General features: G+C 38.7%; 1 protein-coding gene across 6 annotated transcripts in view; it reads right to left on the bottom strand.

Annotated features, from left to right (window-relative positions):
• The window catches only part of TRPM7 (transient receptor potential cation channel subfamily M member 7), a 130,368-nt gene that overhangs the window by 37,626 nt on the left and 80,554 nt on the right, over nucleotides 1–12,188 (bottom strand). For all 6 annotated transcript variants that reach the window (XM_032174094.2, XM_032174093.2, XM_058427145.1 and 3 more), the window contains exons 20-22: nucleotides 11,987–12,115; nucleotides 9,644–9,922; nucleotides 2,695–2,869 (exon numbers count right to left, since the gene is read on the bottom strand). In XM_032174094.2, coding sequence (XP_032029985.1) covers nucleotides 2,695–2,869; nucleotides 9,644–9,922; nucleotides 11,987–12,115 — 583 coding nt within the window. The remainder of the gene's footprint in view (nucleotides 1–2,694; nucleotides 2,870–9,643; nucleotides 9,923–11,986; nucleotides 12,116–12,188) is intronic.

The following is a 12,188-nucleotide window of genomic DNA, read 5'->3' on the forward strand; positions in this document are numbered from 1 at the left end:
AAAAACAACTTAAATATATTAAGTCATCAGTAACTGCTATTCATGAGTGTTTCTGGTTATTTATTTACTTAAAGTAAGTTTCAATTATGTACAAATCTGTTTCACAGATTCCAGCAAAAGCCTCTGGGCAGGGAGCCATAGGAACCCCAGCTTAAGCGTGTTCAAACACAAAAAGATTTTGTGAGAAACGCGGCTGCTATCTGTTTTATAACTCTATTCCAGAAAAGAAAGTATATTTAGGTGTTATATTTACCCTTTGAGGCAGGGTTTAACCTGAGGAGCATTAAAGAGGGTAAAATTCCTGGATCAACCATATGATAATATTTCTGTAAGAAAAATGTCTGAACATTTTTTTTTTTCCCCTGAGACGGAGTCTTGCTCTGTCACCCAGGCTGGAGTGCAGTGGCACGATCTTGGCTCACTGCAGCCTCCGGCTCCCGGGTTCAAGCAATTCTCCTGCCTCAGCCTCCTGAGTAGCTGGGACTACAGGCATGCGCCACCATGCCCAGCTAATTCTGCATTTTTAACAGACACTGGATTTCATCATGTTGGCCAGGCTGGTCTCGAACTCCTGACCTCGTGATCTGCCCGCCTCGGCCTCCCAAAGTGCTGGGATTATACGCATGACTCAACTTTAAGAGTATGGTTGACTCATAGCAAAACCTGTACATTTACAAACATAAAGAGTATTGAGTTTATCTTATTATGTCACAAAAATGGGGCTGAAGAAATAGCTAAAAGTGCTTCTCAATTATACAGTGATCAGATTTGAATTCCTTGTTTTTCATTACCCCATCTGAAAAATTTCTGAAGCCAGAACATAGCTAATTACAAACAAGGAAAGGAAGAGCTTTAACACCCCCCACAGCATTACAAGGAATAAAGTAAATTAGGCAGGGCAAGGATTAGAATTAAATAATGATGAATTAGTGATAAGTTCTAGCTAAATATAGTACACTTAGCATTTAGTATTTGGTAATTTTTTAAAAGTATACGCATCAATGACATTCATAATGGTTCTATCATTCCTTTAAATGGTTTTACAGGCAAATTAATGGTAAGGTCTTTTCACTCTTAAATAATTTTATGAATCTATTTCCATTCTATTCAGATTAGTGTGTGGAAGCAAATACCCAAGAAAGAGAATGCAGGAAACTAAAAAACTATACTCAATGCTTTATAATAACTACACAATTAGAGCCATATCATTAGAAAAACAGCAGACAGCCAGGCATGATGGCTCACGTTTGTAATCCCAGAACTTTGGGAGGCCAAAGCAGGCCGATCACTTGAGGTAAGGAGTTCAAGACCAGCCTGGCCAACATGGTGAAACTTTGTCTTTACTTAAAAAAACAAAAACAAAAACAAAAAACTAGCCAGGCATGATGGCATGCAGCTGTAATCCCAGCTACTCCAGAGGCTGAGGCATGGGAATCACTTGAACCATTGCACTCCAGCCTGGGTGACAGGGTGAGACTCTGTCTCAAAAAGAAAAAAGAAAAAAAGTAGCAGACAATGAAAACCTGGAAATAACATCAAACAGAAGCCATTAAACACAAAATTTGACCAGGCTGGTAAAACGACATTAGTTTAACTACTGCCCAAGAACAAATAATGACCACAAATTTTCTATGTGGCCATCCTTGGACCTAACCACAATCCTCTCACTACATGGCCAACCCTTGACCTAATCACCCATAAATACGTAGGAAGGGAGTAACACAGATATTGGGGGAGGGAAGAGTGAAGGAAGAAGAAAGAACAAGAGTGAGAGAGAATTAACAAAATAAAGATTCTGTATCTCAAATGTAGAAGTCAGCAGAGTATCACTAAAAGCTGACAGCATCACTTATGTTCACAGGTTATCTAGTCTAATTGACTAAGACAATGTAAGAGTCAAAATGTGAATAGTAACAAAATTGAACAATAAACTTAATATTCTCTCTAAGAATAGCGTTGAATCAGTGGGAGTTATGTCACTGATTATCCAGAGAATGTACTCACAAGCTGCAACAAAAACCTTGAGTATCTGTCATCTGTAAAACTCAACATGCTGTAAGCTTTCAGTATTACACAGGATCATTATTTTTGTAATTAACATTGTGCTTGACTTCTCAATATCGAATCTACCCTGAATGATCTACGCTAATCATGGTAATCCCATCCCTCTTGTCTGTAACCATTTTAGAGATAGGCAGGCTGAAGCCAACTCAAGCTAATGAAATGAAAGGACAGGTTCAAAAGGGAATTTCTACGAAAGGGACATTTTCCTCTAAAGAGAACCATCGATAAACAGTGTCTCTTTCCTCCTGTTGCTAATGACGGTCTTATGATCGTAAGGGAAACTTACAGAGCTGGCAGCTGGATGAAAAGGAGCAAGTGTCCTTAGCTATGAATTAACCAACCCTAAAGACCACTGGACCTAGCTCAATATCGTTATGTGAGTTAATAAATGTCCTTATTGTGTCCTAGGACAGTTTAGACTAGATTTCTAATACCTGCCACTAAAAAAATTCTAAAATACTTTTTCTTCCAGTTAATTTGTATGTTTCTTCTGAGTTCACTAACGCCTTTGTGTGGGGCTTAGGTTGGTAATAGTTTGACTTCTGAAAATATGCAATATTACTATAATTCAATACTGGTTTTAAAACACAAAATAACCAAAAGATAAATCGGTAAATATACAATTCTTACCATCAATTTCGTATGCATAAACTTCACCAAAAATCATCCAGTATGGGTGAAAAACTATATCTTTAGCAAGAGTCCAAGATGGTGCTTCATGAGGATAAAGTATTGCCTTTCTGGGAACACCAAAACTAAGTAATACAAGAGCCATAATCACTACAATGTAGAACATATTGGCCACCTGTTAAAAAATGAACACTGTTAAAATACAAGGAAGTTTAAACACTGTGACAAATCTTTTTAAAAGATTCTAATGTTCTAATAGACCAAAAAAATCCATTAAACACAAAAAATCTTTGAGATTCTTTTTGTTCCTAGTGATAGCTTTCAGAAGAATTTCATTACTGTATAAATCTTAACATCTAGGAGATGATGTAAAAAAAATCTATTAAGCTAAGCAAGTCATGGGCATCTTTATTTACATAATGAATTGTATCACTGGTTCAAACTGGTGTGCCTATCTCTATGGTATGTGAAGATTTTCAAGAAGTACAGAGACACGGACAGATTTAGGGCATCAATTTCCACAACTGCCCTTTCCTAAAGCTTCTCTGTTTTTATAACGGAAGCACAGACTCTCTCATTTCCATGGTGCCTCTGATAATTGTACTTTGCCCACTTCACACAAAAAAAGAATAGTTCCCACCCACCCTGAATCCATGGGTGCCTTGTCCAGAGATACGAAAACTTCCTAGGAGCCAAACAAAACAATCTGAATTATTAGCACGGGTGTTGAAAAACTAAAAGATACCAATGTCTGAGAAACAAATACTTTTGTAAGTCACGTAGTTTGTAATTCTTTAATTTCTTTTTTTTTTTTTTTGAGACAGAGTCTCGCTCTGTCACTCAGGCTGGAGTGCAGTGGCGCTATCTCGGCTCACTGCAAGCTCCGCCTCTTGGGTTCACACCATTCTCTTGCCTCAGCCTCCCGAGTAGCTGAGACTACAGGCGCCCACCACCGCGCCTGACTAATTTTTTGTATTTTTAGTTGAGATGGGGTTTCACCGTGTTAGCCAGGATGGTCTCGATCTCCTGACCTCGTGATCCGCCCGCCTTGGCCTCCCAAGGTGCTGGGATTACAGGCGTGAGCCACCACGCCCGGCCTGTAATTCTTTAATTTCAATAAAATTCAAAAAGGGCCTAATTGAGCTAAAACCTAGTAATTCATTGAAAAATTATTTTCATTGTTAAATCACAATGTACATTTTGACATAATTATGTAAGGATTCAAAGAATTAAGCAGAATGCTATAACAAAACTTTACCTGCCATCTACTTATTTAGGTATGTAAGTTCTCCAGCCTGCACTACTTATTGTCTGGCCTAGACAATATAAAAAAGTGAATATATGACCAGGAACAGTGACTCAAGCCTGTAATCCCAGCACTTTGGGAGGCCGAGGCAGGTGGATCACTTGAGGTCAGGAGTTCGAGACTAGCCTGGCCAACAGGGTGAAACCCTGTGTCTACTAAAAATATAAAACTTAGCCAGGCATGGTGGCGCACTCCTGTAATCCCAGCTACTCAAGAGGCTGAGGCAGGAGAATCACTTGAACCTGGGAGGTGGAGGTTGCAGTGAGCCAAGATCACGCCACTGCACTCCAGTCTGGGCGACAGAGCGAGACTCCATCTTAAAAAAAAAAAAAAAGGGAATATACATACAAAAAAGTGAATGCTTTCTCACTCTAGCAATATGTAATATTCATTCATAAATAATCATCTAACTGAGAAAGGCCTCATGCAAAAGAGAATACATTTACAATAAATCTGTACATTAACGTACTGTAAACTTAATTGTAATGACAACTTAAAATAAATTATGACATTTTCATATATTTTTAAAATGAATATACAGTGACAGTAGAAATGGAAAGATGTGAAAGGTAAAGGGGACAATAAGTAGTCAAGGCCGGATAAAGTAATTTTATAGGGGCTTAAGATTAGGAAGAAAAGTTGTGTAGATAGCTGAGAGTCTTAAAATGTCAATTCAAATGAAGAGATGAGACTTGAGGCTTCATCTTTAATATTTTGTTAGATGAACAAATAAATTTTCTTTTTAAATTAAGAGCTGGGTCTTTGCAACTTGCAGAGGCCTAACATGCTCCAACATTCTTAATTGGGTGTTCTTATTTGCAAAATGGACAAATAATGCCTTCATTGAGCATTTGAGAACATTACTGAGAGAATGAATGTTTTCAAATAAAATACTGCAAAACAAAAAATATATTAAAAGATTTTAAAAGGCAAAAAATGTATTAAAATATTATTCATACTATTTGACATATTTTGGAATATGAATGTTTGTAACTAAAGGAAAAGCCAAGTCAAATATTCCAAATGAAACCCAAATCTGTATTGACGTAAACTAAAATTATTCAAGGTCTATGGTTGATGATTCATAGTCGTCTCTGCATTTCACACACCTTTTCACATAAAGCCTAAACGACAACCACTTTCCTTGTGCTTAACACGAATTTAATTACTTAAAAATATGTATCAGCTTTCTCATTAAAATGAGGATTCTTAAAGTAAAATTTTGCTGGGCATGGTGGCTTACGCCTGTAATCCCAGCACTTTGGGAGGCCGAGGCAGGCAGATCACAAGGTCAGGAGTGCCAAGACCAGCCTGGCCAATATAGTGAAACCCTGTCTCTACTAAAAATACAAAAATTAGCTGGGCATGGTGGCGCACGCCTGTAGTCCCAGCTACTCGGGAGGCTGAGGCAGAAGAATCGCTTGAATCCAGGAGGTGGAGGTTGCAGTGAGCACAGATCGCGCCACTGCACTCCAGCCTGCGTGACACAGCGAGACTCCATCTTAAAAATTAGAACAAAATAAAATAAAGCAAAATTTTTAAAAATGAGGATTCTTATAATGTATACAGAATGAGTGTGAGAAGTTTAGCATTTACCATATAATTTTCATTAGTCTGCTATTAAAAGATGTATTAGGTTGATGCAAAAGTAATCGCAGTTTTTGTAATTACTTTTAATGGCAAAAACTGCAATTACTTTTGCACTAGCCTATAAAGTGTGAGGGAGTTTCTTCTTTTTAATCTTTTATTGTCTTCAAGCTTTTCAAAGCTGTTTCCTCTGGTTAGAAACTCCCTGCTCAGAAGAAAAATCCCACATTTTTTTTTTTTAAATGATTATACTTTAAGTTCTAGGGTACAGAAATACCATTTGACCCAGCCATCCCATTACTGGGTATATACCCAAAGGATTATACATCATGCTACTATAAAGACACATGCACACGTATGTTTATTGTGGCACTATTCACAATAGCAAAGACTTGGAACCAACCCAAATGTCCATCAATGATAGACTGGATTAAGAAAATGTGGCACATATACACCATGGAATACTATGCAGCCATAAAAAAGGATGAGTTCATGTTCTTTGCAGGGACATGGATGCAGCTGGAAACCATCATTCTTTTTTTTTTTTTTTTTTTGAGACAGAGTCTCACTCTGTCGCCCAGGCTGGAGTGCAGTGGCGCAATCTTGGCTCACTGCAAGCTCCGTCTCCCGGGCTCACGCCATTCTCCTACCTCAGCCTCTCCAAGTAGCTGGGACTACAGGCGCCCGCCACCACGCCCGGGTAATTTTTTGTATTTTTAGTAGAGACGGGGTTTCATCGTGGTCTCGATCGCCTGATCTCGTGATCCGCCCGCCTCGGCCTCCCAAAGTGCTGGGATTACAAGCGTGAGCCACCACGCCCGGCCTGGAAACCATCATTCTGAGCAAACTATTGCAAGGACAGAAAACCAAACACCGCATGTTCTCACCCATAGGTGGGAATTGAACAACGAGAACACTTGGACACAGGGTGGGGAACATCACACACCGGGGCCTGCCATGGGGTAGGGCGCAGGGGGAGGGATAGATAGCATTAGGATAAATACCTAATGTAAATGATGAGTTAATGGGTGCAGCAAACCAACATGGTGCATGTATACCTATGTAAATCCTACGCATTTTCTAAACTCCTTTGAAATGCCATAATCTTTGTGAAAGCCTTCATGACAGAATTGGTTACTAGCTCTTCTATCTTCACATAATAATTTATCATATTTTTCAACAGCTACCTATCTGTTCGCATGTCTATATTTAGAGGCTCAGTTGTTGAGTTCCATGAGGATCTGGATCATGTCTTATTCATCTTTGTAGCCCCAGCTTAGTTTAACTCTTAACATGTAATAGATACACAATGATGAAATGAATGTTAGAACTACAACAGTAACCATTATGAAACTTCCGAAGGGGATGTAAAGGGAAGCTGACACTAGGGGAAAACAGACAATGATGGAACAAATGACTAGTTGACAACGAGAAAGACATCCTAACAGAGGGTGGTTCCAGAGAAGATCACAAATAAAGGCTTCTCTGTACTTCCGAACTCTTCCATTTACATTACCATTAAAGTAACTAGACACCACTAAGTCACTAAATAACCTGGTAAGCATAAGAGCTACAACACCTTTTTTGCATGCTAAAATGTTAGGCTAAAACCAATTCTTCCCAAAAAACCTTAACTGCCCTATTTTTCCTTGAAATACCATAAGAATGCCAAAATGTGTGAATAATGAGTAATACTTTGATGTGAAACACAGTACACCAGTTACTCTCAATTAAGGGGGGGGGAAGACACATTCTCTTGGAGGGGAACAGTGCAGCATAAAACTGCAAATATAATAATTTATATTTAGAAAACCTAAAACTCTTGCTTTCAAGATGCAAAGATAATCTTGTGAGCTTAGCAGGGTTACTCAAGAAATATTTAATTTAGGCCGGGCGCGGTGGCTCACGCCTGTAATCCCCGCACTTTGAGAGGCTAAGGCAGACGGATCACAAGGTCAGGAGATCGAGACCATCCTGGCTAACACGGTGAAACCTGTCTCTACTAAAATACAAAAAAAAATTAGCCAGGCGCAGGTGGTGCACACCTGTAGTCCCAGCTACTCAGGAGGCTGAGGCAGGAGAATGGCGTGAAACTGGGAGGCGGAGCTTGCAGTGAGCCGAGATCGCACCACTGCACTCCAGCCTGGGTAACACAGCAAGACTCCATCTCAAAAAAAAAAAAAAGAAATATTTAATTTAGGCCAGGCACAGTGGCTCATGCCTGTAATCCCAGCACTTTGGGAGGCTGAGGTGGGCGGATCATGAGGTCAGGAGATCAAGACCATCCCGGCTAACACGGTGAAACCCCGTCTCTACTAAAAACACACAAAAAATTAGCCGGGCGAGGTGGCGGGCACCTGTAGTCCCAGCTACTCAGGAGGCTGAGGCAGGAGAATGGCGTGAACCCTGGGGGGCAGAGCCTGCAGTGAGCCGAGATCATGCCACTGCACTGCAGCCTGGGCGACAGCGAGACGCCATCTCAAAAAAAAAAGAAATATTTAATTTAGAAGACTGATTTTTTTTTAAATTATTAAAGTTCTAGGGTACATGTGCATAATGTGCAGGTTTGTTACATATGCATACATGTGCCATGTTGGTGTGCCGCACTTGTCATTTACATTAGGTATATCTCCTAATGCTATCCCTCCCCCTGCCCTCCACCCCATGACAGGCCCCAGTGTGTGATGTTCCCCATTCCCTACCCTGTGTCCAAGTGTTCTCATTGTTCAATTCCCACCTATGAGTGAGAACATGCGGTGTTTGGTTTTCTGTCCTTGCAATAGTTTGCTCAGAATGATGGTTTCCAGCTTCATCCATGTCCCTACAAAGGACATGAACTCATCCTTTTTTGTGGCTGCATAGTTTTACATGGTGTATATGTGCCACATTTTCTTAATCCAGTCTATCATTGATGGACATTTGGGTTGGTTCCAAGAGAAGACTGATTTTCTAAGATTAAGGGAGTATAAGAAACTCTAAGAATAGCTTTTTATATTTATTAAAATGAGACAAATATTTTAAAATAATTGAGAAACAGCATATATTTTTAAAGCATATTTTGATAAAACTACTGTATATATTTATTTACGAGAAGTTTGAAACAAACACATGCGTTCACACATGTCTTGAGAGATGGAAGGATGTACGTTAAACTGTTAATAGTGAATGTCTCTGAATAGTGATTTGTCTGCATTTGCTGAAATTTCCTAGGATGAACAGGAATTTCAGAATAAGGAATAGCAATAGCTATATTACAAATTTTGCCTTTTTCACCACTGAAAACTAAAAGGAATTATGGCAAGGAGTAGACCCAATATATTTTAGATTCAGTGTATAAAAAAATTACACATTCAATTTGACATCTAGATTTTAAAAAATAAAACCTGCCACTCAGGTAAGACTAAGGAAAAGAGCAAAATACTGGGCATACTGTATTAGGAAAAGACTAGGTATTCTGGATTTAACTTTTAAAAAATAGCCTGGATCAAGCAGGGTGTGGTGGCTCACGCCTGTAATCCCAGCACTTTGGGAGGCTGAGGCGGGCAGATCATCTGAGGTCAGGAGTTTGAGACCAGCCTGACCAACATGGTGAAACCCTGTCTCTACTAAAAATACAAATTAGCTGGGCATGGTGGTGCATGCCTGTAATCCCAGCTCCTCGGGTGGCTAAGGCAGGAGAATCACTTGAACCTGAGAGGCAGAGGTTGCAGTGAGCCAAGATAGTGCCACTGCACTCCAGCCTGGGCGACAGAGCGAAACTCCGTCTCAAAAAAAAAAAAAAAAAAAAAGCCTGGATCAGTGAAGACAGGAAAAAGGAGTTACCTACAGACATAAACCATAGATGGTATAGCTAACATTATCTTGCAAAGCACAAGATGGGTGTAGGGGATTGGGATTGAGCATGAGAAACTCTTAAGGAATGGCAGATTTGAAGTATGAGGCAAACAAACACAAAATAAAGGACATTCACTGGCTCAAAACTATGTTAATAACATTTTTGTGATTTTTTAAAAAATCAACGAACCCATGAGTATTATCAAACATCTCTCAACTTACCATTTTTCCAATCATCATTACATAAGGTCCTGCCTGTTGATTTACAGCTAGAAAATCTAGCAAACGCACATACCAAAATATTATGTTAAGACAGTAAATTAATCTTCCAGCCACAAAAACATGATTATCATATGCATTTGCAAAGTTCCATTTTGCTCCAAATCTCAGTCCAAATCCAATGAAGAAAGAAACTATGGCAATTGTATCACTGATGTTGAAGTAATCACTAAACCATACTTTTATCTTCTGGTTTACTTTCCCAGCTTCAGACATAAAGATCTAAAGGTTTAACAACAACAAAAAAAAGTGTAATCAATTTATTCCTATTAAAACACATACAGCATTCAACTATAACATTACAGTAGAATTTCACATAGCTTTTATTTATTAATTTATTTATTTTGAGACAGAGTCTCGCTCTATTGCCCAGGGTGGAGTGCAGTGGCGCAATCTCGGCTCACTGCAACCTCCGTCTCCCAGGTTCAAGAGATTCATCCAAATAAGAAGCTGAAAATTCAGATTACAATCCAGTTCTCTAGACCTGGATTGTAAAATACTTTTGAAAAATTGTTTTATTTCAAATTAAAGCAGCACCTGGATATCCTGGTAGTAGCTGCCAAACATGCCTTCTTTGTAGAAAGTAAATAACTCAATGGTTTAAGTAGCTGTATTTACCTAACTTATTTAAAACATATGCCTCTTCTCCTGAATATATGAATTTTAAGAATTATCTTTTGGGAGGAATGGTAACATTCACAACTTCAAAATTCATGGTGTATCATAAATACTGCAAAGTATCCGTTTCACTCTTCTCCCTTGGCCAATTAATTACTCTTCCCACTAGAGGCAACCACTACTATTACTGTCTCATGAACACTTGCAGAGCTATTTTATGAATATACATATTTTAAAATGCTTTGCAACTTGCTTTTATCATTTAACAAATCAATTTCTTCAAACATGCAGATAAAACAACAGATTTAATAAACATATGGACCATAACACTCAGAGGAATTTAAAATGCAAAATAAGCTATTTAATAAGAAATTCCTTCTGGTTCGAGTTGGTGTTTGGAAAAGAAAAAAAAAGAAATGCTTCTGATATCTAAGTGAGAGAGAAGTACAACGTCTTCTAATTATTTTTGCCATTTCTTGTATTCTCTAAATGTAAGGTAGAGACATGAAATAATTCAGAGGTACTTATGCAAATATGTAATAAAACAATATTCATGGCCAGGTGCAGTGGCTCACGCCTATAATCCTAGCACTTTGGGAGGCCAAGGTGGGTGGATCACGAGGTCAGGAGTTCGAGACCAGCCTGACCAACATGGCGAAACCACATCTCTACTAAAAATACAAAAATTAGCCAGGTTTGGTGGCATGCACCTGTTATCCCAGCTACCAGGGAAGCTGAGGCAGGAGAATCGCTTGAACCCGGGAGGCAGAGGTTGCAGTGAGCTGAGATCGTGCCACTGCACTCCAGCCTGGATCACAGAGGGAGACTCCGTCTCAAAAAAAACAAAACAAAACAAAACAAAACAAAAACCAATATTCATGTAGCTACTACTTCAAAAACAAAGTATAAATATTAAGAAAAAGATTTTCTTCAAAATCAGGATATTAAAAAAGACCTATTTAATTTATTTTTATTTTGAGATAGAGTATCACTCTTTTGCCCAGGCTGGAGTGCAGTGGTGCAATCTCAGTTCACTGCAACCTCTGCCTCCTGGGTTCAAGTGATTCTCCTGCCTCAGTCTTCTGAGTAGCTGAGACTACAGGTGGCCGCCACCATGCCCAGCTAATTTTTGTATTTTTAGTAGAGATGGGGTTTTACCCTGTTGGCCAGACTGGTCTCGAACTCCTGACCTCGAGTGATCTGCCCGCCTCAGCCTCCGAAGGTGCTGAGATTACAGGTGTGAGCCACAGCGCCTGGCCTAAAGACCTATTTATAACTTACCTAACTAATTGGCTACATCAGGTAGGTAAATTAAAAGCCATTTAGCCAAGTATATTTAATACTTTTTGAAGAGTGACAGAAAGCAAAAATGTGAATGTTCAGGAAATAAAACAAACAAACAAAATACAGGTTACATTTTTATAGGCTACATTTCTGACACAAATCATTTTATTTGTAATGGCAACAAAGTATACAGCATACTCTCTAATCTCTATTCTTTTGCCATTATTTTGGGAACAGCAAAATTACGCAGGTTCTACACTTCTACAATGTCATCACACAGACACACCCACACACACCCACGTATATACCCAAAACAAAACAAAACAAAACAGAAAATCTTCCATGTATACAGTAAATTATTGGCAGAAAAAACTAAAGACCTACCTCACGGACTTTCTCAATGGCATAAGTAAAAATATAAGCAATAACAATCCATTCTTGAACTGAAGGTAATTGTTCCATTTGTACAAGAACCACAAATGTATAAAGCATCAGAAATCCTAAATATGCCAACTAATGAAAAAGTAAAGGTTACATAAATAACATTGGTTACAAAATAAATCTTTTAATTATCAACATTTTCAAG

Source organism: Hylobates moloch, unplaced genomic scaffold, assembly GCF_009828535.3.
Source record: "Hylobates moloch isolate HMO894 unplaced genomic scaffold, HMol_V3 SCAFFOLD_14, whole genome shotgun sequence".
Taxonomy (NCBI): Eukaryota; Metazoa; Chordata; class Mammalia; order Primates; family Hylobatidae; genus Hylobates; species Hylobates moloch.